The sequence below is a fragment of the Anas platyrhynchos genome, chromosome 11 (assembly GCF_047663525.1).
Source record: "Anas platyrhynchos isolate ZD024472 breed Pekin duck chromosome 11, IASCAAS_PekinDuck_T2T, whole genome shotgun sequence".
Lineage (NCBI taxonomy): Eukaryota > Metazoa > Chordata > Aves > Anseriformes > Anatidae > Anas > Anas platyrhynchos.
This window is the reverse complement of record NC_092597.1, coordinates 13,638,247-13,660,007: the sequence shown is the minus strand read 5'-3', so window position 1 is coordinate 13,660,007 and position 21,761 is coordinate 13,638,247. Positions and strand designations below refer to the sequence as shown.

Sequence of the window (21,761 nt, the reverse complement as noted above, 5' to 3'; positions counted from 1 at the left end):
TCAGACCGCTATCGTGCCCGGCTGTATCACGCTAATCCTAGAAAAGGAAAGAGCTAATCCTCCCAAACACTTTATCATATTTCATTGCATAGACATCACCTCACTCTTCTCAGCCAGCAGCAACTACAAATAGTCTACAGGAAGCCACTAATTTCCTGAAAAGAGGGTTAACTCAGAATCATAGGAAACGGAGAAAACTAAAGCTGGTTATAACATTTCGACTGGGCTGAGCATATTGTGGGAGGAAAAAAAGTCTATCAGTCATAGCGCTGAGCCTGAACAAAAACCTAGAGTCATGCAAAATTAAGTAAGACCCTCATTTATTCAAATCATTAACACAGACCTAGCAAAGTAGTGAGAATTCTCTTCTTCAGCGCACATACCCACTGAAAGCCACTTTGCAGGCTTGGGTACAGTTTTAAAGTGTTCCTTTCTAAAGGGGACCGTGCAAAAATCTCAGTTAGAGACAGAAGTAGAGCTATCTTGGTTGTCAGCTACCCTGAGCATCTCACAAATCCTAATACATTGCTATTAAATGCTCTCACCTAAATGAATACTTGAAAAACTGACTGGCAGCAGAAGCACAGGTTAAGCCACAGGAATAATTCACATCTCCAGTCCTTCACTTGACTCTGCTCCCTGGAAAGCACATGCTTCAACCACTGCAGACTTTCAAATACCCCAAAGCTTATCCTGTATTCTGTACTAACAGTGTAAAAATAATGCAGTTTAAGACCTGCAATGCAGTGAAATCCCACTTGTTCAAACACTTCTCAACAGTTGTGCTGACAGATTAGAGGCACGTGGAAAAGAAACTTGGTGCTGTCGCTGCCAATCGCGTGTTGCTCTCTGCAGGAAACAAGCCTAAATAAAACCTGAAGCTTTGATGACTTCGCAGAAGAGTTGGATGTAAAATGCCCTGATTCTCCCAAAACATAGCACACAAACGGAGACGGGAACGCACAGACCAACACACAAACACCATCTGAAAAAAAGGATGAAAAAGTGCTTAAATATACCTGGAAGGCTGCTATAATACTTACAAAACTCCAGGGATTGCCCAACGTCAGATGCAGGGTAAGTAAGTGATAAAAAAAACACACCCCTTCCAAGCAGCTCTGGCCTGTGGACTTTGTCACACAGAGGAAACAATTAAGATGTGGGCGAAGGAAAGAAATGTGTGTGCAATGTGGCAGCAGAAGAGAGACCAGAACAATCCCATCATTAAAATGTCACTTTCAAAATAAAAATTGAGGGGGCTAATCTAATAGAGACAGGAAAAAAAGGTCTCACTATTAAGTAAGAACGGCACAGACCAGGTTTTGGAGCTCTGATACCACTTCATGATGCCAGTATTTAAAACCACATCTATCTGTTTTTGTCCTTTTCCCTTAGCACAAAAAAAAAATGTAAAGATGAAGATTTTTCACTTTCACCACACTTGTAAAACTCTCATCACAGGCACTAACCTCAGCTGGCAGAGCAGCTTCCCTCTAACCCTGTCTCAACCTAACAGAAAGTTGCTGCAAAAATAATTTATTTTTTCTCTATGACCACACCACTCTTTTCTTGCACCCTAATGCATTCTTACTGAATTCATTTTACATTTTTATCTGCACCTTTAAGGCTCTACCTCGTGTGTAACTTAAGATCCCTATCGAGAGGCTGGCTCCTGTGCCAGCTCAGGATGCCAATCTCCATTTCCAGCCCATTAAGAAAAAGACAACAGCCACTTTCATGGTTTTCCAAGAGCCTTCCCTTGCGTGTTTGAGAGAAGCAGCCTCTAAGTATTTACACATCCTTCTCACTTTCTCTCCAGCATTTCCCTTCTTTGCGTGACACCTACAGAAAAGAAATCCCCCAGTTAGGGCTGTGCCCACACCTACCCGGAGCCTTTGGGTGCTGTTTCGCTGCCCTGTGGGTGTGATGAAGCTGTTCGCAGCAGGTACCAGCTTTTCTTCTCTAAGAGATGCTGGGTTGTAACTGGGGCACACAGGCTACGCAGTAAGTAAAAAACAGTCTACAAATACTATATAATACTGTAAGACATCAAAGAATCCCTCAAAACATTAAGGGCTCAGTTCAGTTAAAATATCTCTAAGAACTGGAGTAGGCCCCATAATGAGGAGGTGCTTGTATCATGTAAGTAACCGGCAATATATTCCCCAAAAGCCCCACGCTTTCCACAAGGCAGCCCTAAATTCCAAAACAAACCTTCTTCCAAAATCTTTGCTGCACATCCTTCAAGCTGCAGACTGACATCCTCTCCTGGATCCAGCCCTGTCTTTTCCCTGCCGGTGACACCATCCCGAATTCCTCCAGGTGGAACTGCTCATGCTCCCGAGCCATCTTGCTCAGAATAAATAAGCTTATGAAAAAAAAAAAAAAAAGCCATTTTGAAAGCTTACAGCAATCTTGGTTTTAACTATAACGAGAGAGAGGAGGGCAGGATACTCAGTTGGCATCACAGCTCCAAGCAGAGTGTAGCTCTACCTGTACCTTCAGGAAAAAGAAATTCCCTTCCTAGTCATGAAATTTTTTAGCTGACATACTAAGCCTGGAAATTGAGCTCAAACCCTAAATATGAACTCTACAAAAACAAGAAATCAAGAGGAAAACCAGCTCTGCTCTCCGATGGTATCACAGATCTGGGAGGGGTGGGCAAGACCCTCCGGACAAGCAGGTGCCTTGCTCAAAGCAGCAAGAAGAAACCCTTCTCGACCTGAATTACCCGACTTCACCATGAATTTCCCTGAGAGATGGGCGCATCCTGCAGTCTCCTGCACATGAAAGGTTCCAGGACAAGCAAAACAGCCTTCGCTCAAGGAAAGTCCTGGTTCAACTACGGTCTAAAAGCATGGGCTTCTGCTTTGATGCGTTGCCAGAAGTCGCCTCCAGCGAGGAAGCCTGGGATGAGTCACGGCACCGGCAGAAGGAACTTGCCAATCTGGATAGAAAAGCATGAACAGAACTTTGCATTTTCTCCCCGCTTTTCCTCCCTGCTCCACCATATTCGTTCCTGCACAGTAATTCTGAGTAATTGCACGCTGCAGGATGGTCAAACCAGCCAAAGAAAAGCAAAAATACACCGCAGAAGTGGGGAGGGTGTGCCAATTGGTGCCTTTTTTTTTTTTTTTTTCCTAAAAGGAGAAAAACTGAGACAAGGGTGTGTTAAAGGACTAAAGGGTCATCTGGTAAGAGTGCAACAGAAGGTTTTCTTTACTGGCTTGTATGAATTCCAGACAGCACAGGAGTTTATTACTTTCCACACCTGTGCAACTACGAGCCAAAAGCTCATACTGCTTCGGCATCACCTCTTTAAATACCATTTCCTCTAATCGGAGTTAGTTCACACATAAATCCAGGAAAAAAACTTCTAAACCCTAAAGACAACCTCAAGAAAGACAAGCCAAGCCCCGGTATGCTCTCAAACTGGGGATAAAACATGCCCCAAATTGATCCATTTCACATTTACATAGATGTATGGTTTAGTCTTTTTTTTTTTTTTTTTCTAAATTAAAATACAGCATCTTGAGTGCAGAAGACAATTCCTTCTTCACACAAGCCCACATTACTCATATGCTGGGGGCATGGCATTCCCTCGCTTCATTCAAACCACGGTCACGACCGGTTGCAGTTGGGAAGCCTATTAAAGGAAAAGCAGTGGTAACATCTTTTCAGTCTCAAAGCAATCTGGCAATTCAGTAACACAACTACTCATTCAACACGTTCTTTACTTACAAACCAAACCAAAATTGCAAAACATCATCTGCTGTAGCTGCTGGCAGGACTCCGCAGCAGAGCAGTTGAAATCTCACTCCATGCTTCTTTATTGTTTTTATCTCTTCAGCCCAACTACTAATTTAAAGGAAGCTGTGCTGGATGCTCTAATTGACCCTGTTCTCTTCCTTCCCCAGTTTGTCTCTATAATTAGCCCTTTCCAGCTCAGCCTAGCAAACAGAACCAGCAACAAGACCTTTCGCAGCCACACCCTGCAGACCACAGCAACTGGCTCGTATTGTTTGCCCAAATCAACATCTCTCTGCATTAACTGCTTCAGGACAGAAACAAAATTGAAAAAGAAAAAAAAAAAAAAAAAGACAGCAAGAGCAAACACGTCTCCATCATTTTCAGGCACAGTGAAGCACACGAGGCAGCTAACCCAAGCGAAATTTTCACCTGCAACATTAATCTGATGGCGATACTTCAGAACAACACGAGCATAACTGATACAAATACACAATAATAGCCAGCACTGAATTCACGTACATACGACTTGCACTGCTGCATATTTTAACACGCAGAAAACTTAGAGAACAACTCAGCTACACGTCGAGTAAGGCACCAGAAGGACCCACACCTTATTTGCTTGAGAAATTAGATGGCACGTAGAGAATGAGGAAGGGACATGCAAAAGAAAAAAAAAAATTCTTATTTTCCTACTTGCCTCTGCAGTTGGCTATGATTCCTGCCAGGTGACCAAAGTTTTGTTTATTTTCAGGTACCTGGGCAGAAAAGCCAGTTTGGGCCCCAGTTGGCAGAGGCAATGTGCCCCAGCGGATGCAGCACCAGCAAAATGCAGGGGGCTCGAGGAGAAGCCCAGAGCTCAACACCCTCCATCACCCCGTGGGTCTTTCCATCTTCGTCTTTGCATCCGTGTAAGGATAACACTACAGCCTAACCAACAAATCTCAGCTAAATGAGAGGATTTTGAGCTTTGTTTCCCTCCAGCTCAGGTGGAAGCAGCCGGTAACCCCGTGCTTGAGGAGAAGCAAAGTGTCGAGCTCACCTGCTTCTTCCCCAAGCATTGAGCAGCTCCCGGTACCTGCAGGAAGATCACAAAATTCCGAAATTAACAACTGCCCTGATGCCTGGGCTCAAATGGGGACGATACTGGGTGCAGTGAAGAGCTAACTTGCTGCTCAGTTTTCACGTTTGCCTTAGCAACTCCAATTTTTACTGTAATTCTGCAGACAGACTGCCCCACGAAGCTTTTAGCCTCACGGAGCTCAGAACCAGAAGCCTTTGCCTTTTGGAAGATGAACACACATTACCATGTACTTACTTCCTAATCACAGCTGAGACTGAAGTTCTCATCTTCAAATTCATCTGCAGCACTTAGCTAAATATTATTCCAGCCTTTCAGAGCTATAGCTCCCTAAAGCACACAAATATGCATGCTTCCGTAATTGCCACACAGTCCTCTCTTACTCCAAAATGAGGTTTTTAGCTCTGAAACATGAAGATTACATGCAGCGAAATCCTAAAGGACTGCCAGTGGAAAATGCCCCATGCTGCCCAGACTCTGGCTTGCCCCGCGCCACAAAAAAACTTTTTAATTATAAGTCACAGTTCAATGTTCACATAGGGTAAGAGTCGTAACCCATCTAGTTTTCCCTCAGATCAAACAGGACATGCTTATAAGTAAGGATTACTCCCATCTCAAGTGGGAATTTTCTCACCTTTGTCTCTCTCCTGCTTCAGAAGTCCCTGTGGTTTTAAATTTATAATCTAGATCCACAAAGCTTCCAATCTCATATCTTACCCTAAAATGGCCCAGTACAGCCTAGACTACAAACGAATTCAGGGGATAAATGGCGATGAAAGGAGAAGGAAAAGAAAACGCTTCCTTAGCTGAAAGCGTCTGCTCAGCCCCATCTTAAAATCAGCTCCGACAACCCTGCACAGCCAAAAATAACTTTTTACAATGGAAATGTTTGTGCAGCTTAACTGAAATAGTCACTTTCCTTGCTCATCCTGCAGCATTCAACAAACACTTCAAGTCTCCAGACCTTAAAAAGCTCAAGGACTCTTAGAAAAGGTCACATCAAGATGCAGGAGAGCATATCACAAGCAGGAATTTTGACATGCAGAAAGTTAAATGGTAGCTGACAGGAGTCTCACTAATAACAGCAGGATCTAAACCTGTAATGATCCTTCACCTAAGGAAAATTGTTCAAGTTTTTTGAATACCTGACCCCTCCACCCTCTGAACAGCATACCTGAAACAAAAGTATGTAGATTAACGCTCCCAGAAAACCTAAACACAAGAAGAGAAAGTCATTCCAGACCAAAGTCCTCCAAAATCTCGCTTTCAGTCCATGCTCAAGTAGAGTTAACTTACAAAGCATGTGGCACACAGAAAAACTGCAAACAAAACACTTGCAATCCATGTCTGCAGGTTGGGGTTTAATTTCAAAAAGGTGCTTTTTTGTTTGTTTGTTTGTTTTTTGCTTGAAAGATGATATTCTTTCAAGGATTTCACTTTTACTAAAAAAACACAGTGCAAGAGACAAGAGTGCAATCTTCATACTAAGTCTCAGACACCGAGCTACTTCTAAATTGAGGTTTAAATGAGCTTTCTGTGTAATTGAAAAGCGTCCATATTCAGCACCAGAGAGCTCACACCGGGGCTATTCTTCAAACAACAACAATTGCATAAAACTCTTCATTCAGCTTTAATCCTCAAGTTTCACAGGCTCCTGAACAAACCAAAAATGAAAGCAGCATGAGGGCTTGCATGAAAATAGGACAGCAGGACTGATCAGAGGTAAACCAGAGGAGGAAACCTTAAAATACATAAAAACTCAAAAGCCAAGTGGCCTTGCAACACTACAGGTGATGCTCAGGTCTTCTTTCAGGAAGAAAAAAAATACAAGAAAAATATAGGAGTATGTCTTTCCCTGTTCTAGTTTTCAGATCATCTTTCTTTCCAGCAAAGACTTTTAGGTGTGATGATGAATTCTCAATACCCAAACCAGGCATGTTCTTCGGTGCTCAGCTTCTTCTGTATTTCATTATTCTTCCCCTATTCACTGGAGGTGCTTTATTTATTTTCCCCCGTGTTTATTGTATTGTTTATCACAGCTGAATAGCAGCAGCACTGGAAAATCATTTAAATCAAATAAATGGAGGGAGAGGGATAGGAACAGAACGTATAGTAAAACTGAACTCGGAAACAATACTTTTAGAAGCAGGCTCACTGTTCCCGTTCTGTAATTAAAAAGGGATTTGAGCTTGAAACAATGCACATGAATCCACGACACTTCTACAGAGTGGTAGGGGCAAGTGATGGGCAATTGCTGGTAAGTAATCCCTCTTGGTAATTTACTGCTTAGAGGTATGATTTCAGTCCTGCAGGAAGAAATATTACAGCTCAAGGTTAATAAATTCCTTAATCAAATCTCTGCATAGAACAGTGAGATCACAGAGATGTACTAGGAGAAGTATAACAACGGCGTCAGCCTTGAAATGGATCCTGTGCTTTGACAAGTCATGATGAATTTGACAATCGCCTATTTAGAGGTGAACAAGACAAGGGTATGCAGTCAGCAGGAAAAGCAATTTTTTGTTTAGAAAATCATACCTGCAGACTCCTTGGTTGCTTTTGGGTAGTTAATTCCGTTCATGATTTAGTGAGACTCTTAAGATTCCTCACTGGCATTACATTCCTAAACAGCAACGACCTCACACACCGCTTCCCACCTTCTTCAGCTGGCAAGGAAAGCCCATGTTCCCCCTCAAGAACGACAAACCTCCCTCACTTCTACCTATCTGAACCACCTCTGGGTCTGTCTGCAGCAATGTCCCAAATCCAGCTGCAGCCATCAGAAACCCCCCACAGCACAAACCTCTCCTCAGGGATTTATCTGCCGCAAGCAAATCTACCCCGGCCTCTGCCCTGCATTGTCTCCTGACCCCCGTGCTTACCTTCCAGGCACGGTGAAGTGTCTCTGGATAAGATTATCTGAGGCGATGACCACGGCGAACAGTCTGCCCTCCTGACGTGAAGCCCAAACGCCTGCCCGCACGGATTACCTCTCAAACAGTCTTCCCATGGAAGGTGGGAGGATAAGCACGTCACGCGTGCCCTTTTTGCTCACCGAAATGTCTCACCTCGCTCTGCAAGTGAGATGGCCCAAACCCAAAACAAGCTGCCTGTCTGCTGCATCCTCCTCCGAATTCCTGCACGCCCTGGCCCTCTCAGCTGGCAGTATCTTTACTCTCTGATGAAAAGAAACGGAAGAAACGATGGTCCTGCTTTTAGACGACACCCGCCGAAATCCCTCTTCAAACAGGAGTTGTTCAGCTGCCCTTGCCACTGACAGCAGCAACAAAACCCATGAAATTATCCACTGCTTGCTGAATGATTGGCAAATGGAGGCTGAACACAGCCCGAAGGTGCGGGGAGCGGCCTCCTACACAGCTCTCCGGCACTTGGTTTGTCAAAGAAACCCCCAGAAGGATTATTTACAAACACAACCCGCTCTTCCAACAGCACTAATTCCGAAACCTTAAAATGTTGCTTAACGTCGTTTCAATCAAGTGCTAAATTTCTAATGATTTATTGCCTTCAATTTTTTTAATTTTTTTTTTTTGCACCTAATGGGACCACATTCCTCCACAATTAAATCATTGCCTAATTCCTTCCAGGAGAGGTTGTCCTACACACCCAACAAGCACAAACCAACGTAACAGTTCTTTACCTCAGACAAGCCTTACAAAAGTAAAAACGTCAATGTTTTTAAGAACTGTACTTCAGTCTATGTACTTATGTAACGGAAGAAAAAACAGTAGGCTTACGGAAGTCTTCTAAAGTAAATATTTTAACTGTTTTAAGTTCATCACTCTAAACAAAACCAACACGAAGATGTGGAACACAATAAAAGAATGCTTGGCTGTCTATCAAAAACATTCATAATGTGCATTGTTGGTCGGTTTTTTTTATTTCTTTTTCCTTAAGAGTTTGGCTTTTTCAAAGATATCTACATGGATTAGACGCTCCGCTCCCATTAACACTCAGCCACCACTGGCCGACACAGCATATCTGGGATCGTGTACCTTCTTAAAGGTCATTCTTTACAAGTAATGCAGTCTTGAGAATTTTGATTAAAAACCGTGTAGAGGCTGTCAGATGATCAGCATTTGATGGATATAAGCAGGGACTCTAAACAGGCATCCGGAGAGGGAATAACTCTACAACAGACTCAAGGTCACGTTGTGGTACACCAGATGTGATTCAAGGTGAGACAGCGGCAGAGAAGATTCACACCCGACAGAGAAGCCCACAGATTTTTTTTTTCCTTAACATTAATAAAGGCAATAATCAAAGTAGCTGCAACAGGAGAAAAAAAATCATAAATCATAAAAATAACAAAACATTCCTTGCACGTTTAGTTAGGTCCTAACTACTTTCGTTTCACGTAGCAGAAATATCGAACAGCAGCCCATTGCACACCGAACGCAGTACCTACATGCATTACGCTGGTTATTTTTATAACACATTTGTCTTCTGCTGCTGCACGCAGGATTCAAGGGGGCAGCCCACTGGCCTGTTCCCCACCAGCCCTAAAAAGCACAGGTATCAACACCAGCAGGGGCTGGAAGGGCCCGATACACACAATTGAGAGTGGGTTTCGTGGCCGCAGCCAAGCTGGAACACACAATCCGTCTGGCTGCCTGACAAGAGCGGGATCAGTTGGTGCCTCACCAGTTCACATCGCTCCCACCCGCCTTCTGCTCTGTGGCAGCATCGTGTGCCGAGTTGGTGCATGTCCCAAGGCGAGGAAAACGAGCTTCAACCCTCTTCCCCATGCAGCAGGCTTGTGCCACAGTGAGGAACATCGGGGACCTCACTGTTAAAACACCACACACGTGTAGTTGTTTCGGTGCTGTGCTGAGGCCCTGCTTACAAACCGAAGTCAGAGCGAGGAAATCGAGCAGCCTGCAGCAGTCGGCAGCCCAGCGAGCTGCGGTGTCATGGGACTGACAGAGCATCCCTCGCATCGCGGGGCTCTCAGCCCGTTTCGTTTCAAAGGCTTAACCCAGCTCCCAGTCACAAGGGCAACAGGAAAACCAGAAAACGCAAATGCAGAAGTCACAGCTAATCCTCTCCTAACCACACAGAAGCGGCACGCGAGCCATCAGCATCCTCACACATAACACACGGCCCCATCCTGCACCAAAGCCCACCACGCTGCACCCAAGGGGCCCGGGGTTGTGTGGATGCCCAGTGGGGCTCAAAAGCAACAACGAGACCCCTCAACTTAATGGCAAGTAGCGAGCAATGACAGTTCTTGAAGGAGCAGCTATGTATTGTTTATTTCTGTCGTTTAAGCTAGAAAAATGGAGCACGAGCACCCGGAGCACGACCGTTTCACCCCCAAAGAGCTCAGCACCGTCAGCGGGCAGCGCTGTCGGCCTGCCAGCTTCAGGCTGCTGAGCGAGAAGGTATCAGCAAACTGATCCGGCTGAGAGCTCTCTCCTTTCCCCTGCCACGATTATCTTCAGCCAGCTCAGATCCTCTTTGGGCAGGAGCCTACGGCTCCATCAGCTTAACGGCAGCACAGAAACGCCAGGCAAGGTGGCAGCACGTCGTGCCAGCGGGCACCGAGCGAGGGACGCGCCCTGCAGAGCCCCATGAAGCAGGGATCAGGGATAACCCTGCTCTCCCCCGACACTTTTCATCCATTTTGGATGCCCGAACTTCTCCCTGCCCTTCTTTTATTGCAACCTGCAAGCCACAGGGCGAGGAGGACCGATGTTAGCCAGCTATAGCCACAGGCAGGATTTTGGACTACGTGACCTGCTCGGGTTGCTTCTGATCCCGATGATCCCAATGTCCTGTGAAGGCAGGAATGCAAGGGGGTGCGGGGAAAGTGATGAGGCAGCTCCTCGGCACCCCACTCGCTGCAAAGCAGCTTTTGTTCCATCGGAAGGAAAGCGGTTTCACTGTGAAGGAAAAAAAGCTAGAAGCAACAATACACAATTGCGCAGCATTAAAGTTTGTGGTTTTTTAAAAAAAAAAAAAAACAACAAAAAGCATTTGTGGCAAAGACGGACAGGTCTCACCTTGCCTACAGAACTTTTCCGTGGGTACCTGCTTGCTGCACAGTTCCTCCCCACAGAAGAAAATTGCTAGTCACAGAGCCCCAACTCTTGCTAATATTCTAGGACAGATACACGAATCACTTCAGTTCTAAAAATCACCCCGCAATATGCCTCCCTTTTTGAATTTTGACATTTTCTGAGGATGCATGGCTTGTGTTTGCTTAAGATACAGAGGTAAAGCATTTAGTGCAGTCACACCAGCGAGAATTGCATCACTGTGGTGCTCAACCTGCCGACCACGACAGCAAGATAAAACCAAGTCCTCCCCAGAACACAAAGACAATTGCATTTCCTTTTTTCCCCCTTCATCCTTGACAAGCATTTCACCTGTGTAGCTTACTTAGGCTAAATCCCAGGCACCTGCGCATCCACACCTACCTGAAGCATACAGAAAAATTTGGCCTGTGTAAAAATAAACAGAAAACTGACCATAAAATTGACCTCGATCAGGAGACAGTCGTGACACTCTACACACATCCCATCAGCAGCACTTGACTCTCACGGCTCCCTGCGAGCGATAATCCCAGCCGCCCAACCTGAAAACACGGCGCAGCATTTTAACCACCACCACGTAGCAGGAAGTCCCAACAATTAACAAGCTGTGCCTCAGAGCAAGGAGCTCTCCAGACACAACCAAAAATCTCTTATTATCCTGCTCTTGTCTAAAGGAATGCTAGAGAAAGTCTTGAATTTGCAAACTTGAGCCGCCAGCCTTTAAATATTTATGCTCATGTTTACTTTTAGAAAAGAGAGAAATCCCATTCACTTAAGAGGAAGTTAAGCAAATGTAGGCACACAGGACCGAAGCCTGAGAAAATAAGGCACTCTTTTTAACCTCAGCAAAAAACAAAAACAAAAACCCAACAAAAACTCGTCTTCTGAAGCCGGAACCTGCACCCATCCCATCCTGGGGAGCCGGCCTGCAGAACGCAGCCAAACGTCTCATAAACGACCCGACGAGCGTGTTTGGAGCCTCACGGTCACACAGCAGCAAAACAATTCATCTAAGGAACGGTCAGGTTTCTTCCTGCAGACAGCAGCTCTTCTGAAGCACTTGGTTTGTGTTACTACTTCTCAAGTATTTCACATGCCAGCGGAACCGCGGTTCCATTTTATTTAGGAAAGAACTGGAAGCGGGAATTTCTACAAATCAAGTTAAAGCAGCCAGGACGCTTCAGCAGAAATAGCTCAACAGCATCGTTCCCCCCCATAAATGTACTTTTAAAGGAATTACACTCAACCGCTCCACGGTTTGAACGAGAACCAGAATTTGGCAGAAAATGGCCTTCTAATCAGAGACACACTGCTTGCTGCGCTCACTAAGAAAAAACAACTCCAACCCTGACAAACGCCTTGAGAAACACTCACATCGCTTCTGCTCGCGGTTTCGCTAAACACTGGCAGCTCGAGACCATGAAAACTTCGGGATTATGGGGCAGGCTTGGACCCAGACCCCATTCTTCCTCGCTGGCTTTGCATGTGGAGCCGTGGAACCAGTGCAGGGAGCGGCACCGTCCCTGTGCTCCCAGTACTCCCCCTGTTGACTCGCGGCCGACGCGAAGGAGCGATGGATCCATCCCCACTGGGAATCCCGAGGTGCCAGAGCTGGAAACCATCCTTAGGGAAATCAAGTGGCGGATGGGCAATTAGGATTTCTGGCACAGCTCTGCCTCGAAATGGGCTAAATTACGGCCGTACAGGTAACCTCAGGTTTCGTGTTTCCCGGGCGCCTGACCTCGCATGCTTAACATTCTCAGAGGTTTTCTTGCAAACCTGATGAATGCTCACTAAGACGGACATGATAAGAAATAATTCAGGCACACGACATTTAGATGTTTGGCCCAGTATGAAAAATGGAATCAAAGGTTCCCAAAGATTTGGGTAGAGTACTACTAGGTAGCACATGTAAGCACCAGTGCTTTTAAAAGATACTGCAACAGCAGACGTCATGTCAGCCACTTGATACCTTTAAAGCTTACAATGCAGATCCCCACAAAAAGAAAAAAAAAAAAAAAGCAAAATTGAATTTTACAAATCATAACTGGAGCTGTGGATGCGTAGAAGAAATAAATTTGAGGCGCGCACACGCTGCAAAGCTGAATCTACATTTTCATACTCTTTAAGAAATAAGAAAACCAAGCGATCCAAATGAAGCAGCAGCTTGGTTCCCTTCAGATTCATCGCAGTTGCCACCGACTGACCATGGGATTTTAATCTGTAACGTCATCCCCCCTTGTCCACTGCTAGTATCGAGTCGCACCATCATTGATAGACCGGGAAACAAGAGCTTATCACTCGCCGGTCACGCTGCTCAATTATCTCCCCTGCTCCAAGCAGCCTGGACCGAGAGCTTTCAAAACAGCCTTGAGGATGGAAAAACGGGGCCAGGAGGGAGAGCTGCCACGAGCAGAGCAAGGCGGTCAGCCTGCAGGTCCTCTAGGGCAGGACGCACAGGGAAACACCCCAGAGCCCGGCACGAGCATCCCAGCACAGAACAGCCCTCGATAAGGGAGAACAGGGCGATTTCTCACTAAATTTAAATTTAAACAACTGGATAAGCCGCCACGATTGACATTTACTCATAAAACGTCAGGGCAAGCGTGATTATCACGCGGCCCTGGAGCAAGTGACCGAGGAGGAGATGCCGCCCGGCGATAGCGCCCGTCTCTGTGACCCCGCGGGCAGCTCGGCACAGTGCTGCTCCGGCCTCGTCCCTCGCTCCCGTCATCCCCACCACCGCCACGCACGGGAAGGCGACACTCACACCTCGCCTCCGAGCGCTCCTCGGGGAGGAGAAGCCGCGAAGGCAGCCAGAAAGCCGTGTCCCCAGCTGGGAACCTCTTTGCAGTGACAGGACCATGGGTTAAGGCGCGATGCGTTTAGCACAACGCCACGCTGGGGATCAATCCCCGCAGCGGAGCTCTCCTCGCCACCACGCCGAATTCTCCTGAACTCGCTCCCAAAAGGGTGCACGAGGGCTGCAGCAGGGGCTGGGCGAGCTCCGGGCAATGCCCAGCCCGGCTGCGGGGCTCTCTGCGGGGAGAAGCCCGCAACAAAAGGCACCCCCCGGCTCCCCGCCTCGTCGCGAGGGGGGTCATTCGTGCCGAAAAAGGGGACGATTCGCACGGATTTAGGAAAATTCCAGAAAGCAACAGTGCCCGCACCTCCCCGGGAAGGGGCTGGAAGGGGCTGGGGGGGGGTGCGGGGGCACCGGGATGGCGGGGGGGGGCTGGACAAGGGGGGGACCGGAGGGTGCTGAGGGGACCAGGGGGTGCTGAAGGGACCGGGGGGGTCCCAGGGGAGGCGGAGGGGACCCGGGGGGGCGACCGGGGAGATGCCGGGGGTGACAGGGGGGGACCGAGGGATGCCGAGGGAGGACCGGAGGGTGACGAAAGGAGACCGGGGGGTGACGAGGGGTGCCGGGGGGCTACGGGAGGACACCGGGGGGGGGCACCGAGGAACCGCTCCTCCGCGGGGCGCTCCCCGGGACACGCCGCCCGGCCCCGCAGCCGCTCCCCCGGCGCTGTCAGCCCCCTCCCGCTCCCTCCCCGCCGGTACCTCCGCGGGCGGAACAAAGGCGCTGGGTGCAGCCCCCCCACCCCCCCCTCCGGTCCTCCCCCCTACGGCCCCCGCCGCTCACCTGGGGGGTGCCGGGCGCGGCGCATCCCGGCCGCCGCCGCCGCCGCCGCCGCCGAGGGGCCTCGCGCCGCGGGCTGGGGGGGGGGGGGGCGGCGGGGAGGGAGGGAGGGGCGGGGGGGGGCGGCTCGCGCGCTGCCCGCCCGCCTGCCCGCGCGCCGCCGGGTGGGGACGGGAGGGGAGGGGGGAGGTGCCGGGGGAGGGACACGCCCACTCGGCCCAAGCCACGCCCACTCTGCATAAGCCACGCCCACTCTGTGTAAGCCACGCCCACATTGTGTGGTCCCGCCCCCCGGCCGCTTTACGACGCGCCGCTCGCCTGCTTTACGGCAGCGCCTGGCAACCGGCCGGCGCCGAGGAGGCAGGTGAGGGAGCGGCCCCGCGGTTTTGGGGTGAAACGTGAGGAAAAAGGGGTTTGGGGGGACAGGGCTGATAGGGGAAGGGTAGAGGGGTGTCTGCGTTGTGCCGGGAGGGGGGTTGGTCGCCGGGGAGGAGCGGGAGGGGCGGCCCCGCGGCTCGCAGCCCACCCGGGCCCTCCTCGGCCCTCAGGAGCCGGCCGCGGGCAGCCTGAGGCGGTGCCAGGGGCGCCCCACAACAATAACAACAACAACAACAATAACAACAATAATAACAACAATCACACCGCTGCGCCTCTTTTTGCCAGCTGCCCCGAAACCCAGGCTCTGCCCCGCACCAGGAGCCCCAGCCGGGCACGGAGCAAGCTGGGGCCGGCAGCCACGGACCCCTCGTCCCGCCGCGGAGACCCGGAGATGCGAGGACGGCGGCCGCCTGCGGGACCCGTGTAAGAGCGCGGCCGTGTCAGGTCGGTAACACTGAGGGGGTCCCGGAGCGGGTGGGCTTGCTCGTGGGGCTGGGTGGTGGTTGGAGCCATCCTTTATCCCTCTCCCTGCTGCTCTTGTCAGAATCAGGTAAGCCAACACTGCTCTGAGGAGCCAGGGATCACGGCTTTCACAAATCACAGCTGCTGACACACAAATAAAGTGAAGGAGCCAGACTCCTGCTTGTAACCCAGAACAACCGTTCCAGGCCTGCATCAGTGTTTATTCCTATTTTCATGAAAACCTTTTGAACAGAGCGTGCTGGAGCCTTCAATGAGGTAAATCCTGGCTGGGTTCAAGCAGAGCCACTTGGAGCCCAAAGTCCCTTAACACTGGATGCATTGGGATCCACATCCCAGCTCCTCTGTGGGTTTGCCTTTAGCATCGGCAGGAGCTCTCTGACAGCAGATACCTTCCGTGACACGGTGCTTTTGGTCCTTGCTGCTGGCCTCAAGCAGCTCTGAAGGGCACGTGGGGTTGTGGAGGGTTTTCCTGTGAGCCACCCAGCACAATTCACGAGCAGCTTCACAAATGCCAGATGGCGGTGAAATAACAAGTAGTAGCTCATGGTGGTAAGGCACTTGCTATAACCATTCTCCCTTCCTGACTGTAGGAGGAGGCCACATGTCCCTCTTTTTTATCTTTGACAAAAAATAAATAAATCTGTGTTGCTGCAGAGTGGAAAATTAACAGAACACAGGATGCTCGCATCTGTCCATTGCCTGTAATCACATTTCGACTTGCCTGGAAAGCTACTGGGTGTATTTTGTACATCGCTGGGAGATGATGCAGAAAAAAAATGTGGTAAAGGAGAATTTGGGGCTCTGTATGGGTATGTGTAAAGTTATGTGAGCACTGACCCTCTGACCCCCTTAAACTGGTCACTTTAGGCTTGTGTGATGTATAGCGCAAGAAACATGGTTATAATTAGGCATGGTACTGTGTTAGAAACATGGTTATAATTAAGCATGGTACTGTGTTAGAAACTTGTTTATAATTAAGCATGGTACTGTGTTCCTGGGACTTGGTTTGGATTTCTTGTGTTGTTTTTATACCACAGGCTGTTGCAAAGGATTTGCTCCATAAACTTGGAAATGGTTTGAGTTCGTTAACATAGGAAGTGTGTCCAAATACCATTGTGCTTGGCTCAGTGTAAATAACAATGACTGCTCCCCTTCCTTTTCAGTGACTCCTGCAGCTTGGCATGTGCCGGGTCTATCGGTGATGCACAAATAGTTATTAGCTCTCCAAGACATTCTACCTCGGCCCTTCCTTCCGCCGTATGACACACGCAGCGTGTTTCAGCCATTCTGGTGCTTGTGAGTCACGTGCGCTGCGGCCCTGCCAAGACTTATTAGATCTAAATCTCTCTGAGATTATGCATACCTGGACAGGAAGGGTTTTTTAATGATTCATGTTGCAGTGAGAAGCACAAATCGTCTTCCTGAGGTGTAAACAACAACACGTGATTTCTTTCCCCTATCATAACAGATAATTAGTGTCTTCTTCACAGTGAATCATACCGAAGCAATCTTATCGTTATTAGTTTGCACACAGCGCTTCGAGAAACCCCAAGATGTTTTCGTGCCGCATTTGGCACAGATGAGGAGAGGGTGAGGCAACAGCACTGCTGCTGCCCTGAGCCACTTTGCTCCCAGACAGCCAAAGAGATGCCTCGGGGCTGATGCTGCATTGCAGCAGAGGAGCAGCCCAGGCAGAGGATGGGGGAGTGGAAGGAAAATAGGGCTGCTGCAGCGGGGTGAAAGCAGCTGTTTGCGTTTGGAAGATCCCATGGCTCAACCCCAGCCTGGTCCCAGACGGTTCACTATTGCCTGCTGAGCAGCACCTCCTAGCGTGCTGCAACCTCCTTCTGGAAACGCTTTAATCCTCCCAGCCAGGAAGGCAGCAGCTTCTGAGAAGGAGCTGTGTGTAAGCTAGAGGTGGCCCTGTCGCTGGGCTGAGCATAGGAACCAGGAAAGAACAGAATTAGGGGGTGCACAAATAAAGCAGAAAAGAGGCTGATGTTTTGCCTGGCAAACCCAGGCGAGTCCCCTGAAGATGTCCTCAAACGTGGGTGGGGAGACCGAGGTGCTAGCATCTGCTTGCGTTACCAGATGGCTCCTAAGGATAAGCAGCCACTGCTTGTGGTAAGCAGGCACAGATTAAGAGGACACAGCGTAGTCTGGACAAACAAGGAGGAAAAGATGGGACAGAGCAGGTCAGGGCGAGGACCCACTTCTGTCTGGAAGGATGTCAGTGCTCAGTGTGCACAGACTGATATGGGAGGGTCGTGAGCAGCCAGGTGGCCACATTCGCCTGCGATAGCCAACAGCAAAGACAAAGCAAAAGGGCTTCAAAAACAAGATGGAGTGACTCAGCCTGTGTCCGTGCGGAATTTCAAAACAGTTTGGAGCTGGGAGAGCTTGAGGCATTTGGTCCATGTGGCCGGTTGCAGTGCCATTCACCAGGTTTCTCTGCTACCAGAGATGGGATGGTCTGACGCAGTACTGACACTCTTCCCTTCTCAAGATCACCTTCATAGCCGTGCTAATACACCTGCTGCAAGACAACTTCCTGAACCCAAATTCAGGAAGCTTAAAATAATCAGTATAACATTTTTTATGAGCAAAATGTTGGTGAGTTAAAACCCAAGCTGAAAGACAGAGATGCTTGGTGGATTTGACAGCTTCGCTAGTACAAGAACTGCTGAAATCTTTAGCAGGTATCTAGAGAATTGTCCTAAAAATTCCCACGGCAGGGAGCTGGTTTGTTTGTGATCTTGTTGTGCTTGGCTTCTCCTTACCGCAGCCGTGCCTCTTGTGCTGGCGGACCAGCAGGTTTTCCTGGAACAGGTCACGCATCTGGCACGGAGCTGCAGCACTGTCTGCTGGGCAAAGGGGGACGTATGCCATCAGGCAGGCTTGAAAAGACTTTTTCTAATGAATACCAGTGGTGCAAAGCGTTACAGTGGTTGTCACCATGCAGGTAAAACACTGCAATGCTGACTGATTTCTGCTAGGTGAAGATTTTTGTGTTTTTTCTCTGCAAAGCACGGAGCTGAAGGAATGCCGGCAGTTTCTGAGCAGGAACTGCTTTGAAACCACCCACAGCACAAATGAAGATTGTAACCATGAGGCTTTTATCTCATCAGAGACACAGACTGCTCCTAGAGCAGCACGAGCAGCCAGCTCAGCCTGTCGCATGCTGCAGACAAGGAGCCTGTCCTCAGCCTTGCCTTCTGGCAGGTCGTGCCAGTGCTGCTCCTTCAGCCTGGGAGACTTGGTTTTCTGCTAGCTGAGAAGGAACACGACATAGCTGTGGCTCTGTGTCTTGTCAAAGGTGTGGTCTAATTGCCTAATTTCTCTCCTACCCTTCTTGTGTTGCAGCTTCTGAAGTTTCCTGGAGCGCAGCGGCCCCTACCCACGCAGGATGGACCCTGTTGTTCTCAGCTACATGGACAGCTTGCTGCGGCAGTCAGACCTTGCCTTGCTGGAGCCCCCGAACTGGCTTAACGATCACATCATCGGCTTTGCCTTCGAGTACTTTGCCAGCGACCAGTTCCAAGAATTTAGCGATCAGGTTTGCTTTATCAGCCCCGAAGTGGCTCAGTTCATCAAATGTGCCCTTAGCCAGGAAGAAATAGCCATATTCCTTCAACCGCTAGACCTTCTCCACAAGAAGCTGGTGTTCTTGCCCATCAATGACAACTCCAACCAGGCTGCTGGGGGCACGCACTGGAGCCTACTGGTTTACTTCAGGGACAAAAAGTGCTTCGCCCACTATGATTCCCACAGTAAGTGCAACTCCGTCCATGCCAAGCAGGTGGCGGGGAAGCTGGAGGCCTTTTTGGGCAAAAAAGGGGGCAAAGTGACCTTCGTGGAGGAGAAGGCACCAGCCCAGCAGAACAGCTATGACTGTGGGATGTATGTGATCTGTAACGCCGAGGCTCTGTGCCAGGGATACTTCAGGGGCCACCAGGAGTCTTTGCTGCAGCTCCTCACCCCCTCCTACGTCACGCAGAAAAGAGCAGACTGGAAAGCCCTCATCACCAAGCTCGCCCAGAAGTGATGCTCGTCCCCACCACCGCCTCTCCTGTCTGCCATCACCACCCCCAGTGCCTGAGGGAGGTGCCCAGGCGCAGGATTTTCCCCAAAGAAGAATGTAACCCCTCCAGCACTGCCACAACCCGCAGTGCCCTCCTCCCAAAGCCTTAGTCTCCTCTGGAAATCGCTGGCCTTTGAACTTCCCACCAGTAAAGCCCCTTTGCTTTCAAAGGAATCCTCCTATCAGTGCCGATTTATTTATTTATTTATCTATTTATTTATTTTACACTAATTGCTGTGGCAAAATGAGGTGCTAAAGATAGTTCTCCACCTCTGCCCAGCAGGCAACACGCCCTCGTTAGGTGGCTTTAATTAGCTGTGGGCATTGCTCTTCTGGCCAGGTTTAGCAATCCCCTTTAAAACCAAGCCCCAAACACTTCATTATGGACTTTCCTAATTTGTGCCTACAGCTCAGTGTGTTTGAGAAGCCTGGATTTAGCAGCAAGGCTGCAGAATGCGTGACGCTGAGATGATTGTGTCAAGTGATGAGACTCAAAAGAGAATGCTGTGATTATTTAAAGATTGGGGCAGGGGAAAAAAAGAAAAAAAAGCTGTCTTCTTCAGATAGGTGCTCCTAGGCTGCATCAAGGTTGCTTTTTTTTTTTCTTCCCCTTTTTCCCCCCCTTCCCCACCTCTGTCTGCTCTGATTACAAATTAAAGCCTGACTCTGAGCTGCTGGAAGATTAATAGGAAGCTGAGAAAACAAATCCTAGAAAAGGAAACTTAATTGAGATGGAAAGTGACACTCAGGCTTTGAAGTTTCTTTTCTCATTACAATTTTAGGTCATCTCCGTTTGGTGGAGAGGGCTCTGCAGTGTTCCCCAACTCTTGTTATCATTTGCTGTGCTTTCTCTAGCACAAAACCAGTTCTTGCATTACTCCAGATAAATAAAAAAAAACATACCAGGGAGAACAAAGGGGCAGAATTTGAGGTATAAAAGCCAAAGATAAGCGCGGTCTCCTTGAAGCTCAAGATTCAGTCCTTAATATACTTCTCTCACGATCGGCCTACACAAAACACACTTTTCCTCCAGTGCTGGACTCCAAATGGGATCTAAGAGCAGATCCTATTATTAAGAGACAGGACTGGCAGTGGGAAAGCAAACAAGATGGCGTTGCAGGATAAGGAATAATCTTATGACCTCCTGAGAAATGAGGAGCCAGTTGTTCGGGTGGTGTCTGGCAGAGCAACCACACCCCTGGTGCCAACTGGACCAGGGAAATCCAAGACAAAAATAACCCGCGGAAGAGGCGAGGGATTGTTTTCAACCTGCAACTCCTCACCCGGCTCATTTGCAGCCCAGTCCCACAAGTGCTGGTACCAGCACAGAGTAGGATGGGACGGAAACACCAATTTCCCTTGTTTTGAAGAAAAGGTAAGTAGATACAGCCCCACGGGCTCCTCCAGAACCCAAACAAACCATCACAGACAGCAGTGGGGCGAAACGAGGCTCCGAGCCGCTACTGCCAGCAAGCAGCCAGCAGCACAGGGCTCTCCTCCCAGCACCAGCCCTCCCTGGAAGAGCACCTCCACCACTCAGACAGATCCAAAACCACAGAAGTTGCCCCAAAGGGCATCGAGTTGCTTGCCGAGGGGATTTCTTTTTGAGCGTGGGGCCCGTGTTGCTGAGACAGAGCTATACCACTGCCGCCAAGGCTGAGCCTGCCATTACCCAGGTGTAACACCTCCACGCCCCACCGCCTGCCCCGCAGCACCAAGTACAATCACCGCTCAGAGACTGCAGGCGAGCTGCTCATCGAATGCAAACGAACACTTCTGTCTGTGCTGTGACAACATCACCTCCCTCATCTTCCTCCCTGCCCAAGCAAGAGGAGGGAGTGAAGGAAGAAAACGCCTCCAGGGTCCCACTTCTTCCTGGGGGAACCACGAATAAAATTTAATTGAAGCCCTACGCTTGTTGTCCCTTCTTTTGAGAGTACTTACAGCCAGCACCCAGCAGAGCGGTGGCTCCGGCTGTCCTGCAACACCGTGGCATCGCGTCTGCGGTGGCTGTGACTCGGTGGCAGAGTCCTCCTCTGTGCAGGCACTGCTCCTGGGGCTGGTAAAACGGGGGAGATTTGTGGAGCTGGTGAGTGCAGGAACTCCACCAGCACCTGTGTGGGCTGATTCAATCGCTCACGATGGATATCCACCTGCCCGAGCCTCTGTCCCACGCCAGGAGGCTGCCGGAGACGGTTGGTGCACCCTGAGCTTCTACGTGGTGTTTCTTTACACAAAGAAAAGTAAATACGCTCAACCAGGCGTCACCGAGCTCAGGAGAACAAACAGGAG

General features: G+C 49.2%; 2 protein-coding genes across 17 annotated transcripts in view; one reads left to right on the top strand and one right to left on the bottom strand.

The window, feature by feature from the left end:
* Positions 1–14,627, bottom strand: part of MYO9A (myosin IXA) — a 186,293-nt gene extending 171,666 nt beyond the window's left edge. For 15 of the 16 annotated variants that reach the window (XM_027466498.3, XM_027466508.3, XM_027466503.3 and 12 more), the window contains exon 1: positions 14,531–14,627. The gene's annotated coding sequence lies outside the window, so the exon portion shown is untranslated. Of the gene's footprint in view, positions 1–10,851; positions 10,871–14,530 lie in introns of those variants that run through there. The other variant, XM_027466502.3, reaches the window with a different exon arrangement.
* A 117-nt stretch (positions 14,628–14,744) lies between these two features.
* On the top strand, positions 14,745–21,381 carry SENP8 (SUMO peptidase family member, NEDD8 specific). Its single transcript, XM_027466547.3, has 3 exons — positions 14,745–14,891; positions 15,191–15,349; positions 18,752–21,381. Exon 3 carries the CDS (start codon positions 18,795–18,797, stop codon positions 19,431–19,433), a length of 639 nt encoding a protein of 212 aa, XP_027322348.2. The 5' UTR covers positions 14,745–14,891; positions 15,191–15,349; positions 18,752–18,794; the 3' UTR covers positions 19,434–21,381.
* The last annotated feature ends 380 nt before the right edge of the window (positions 21,382–21,761 follow it).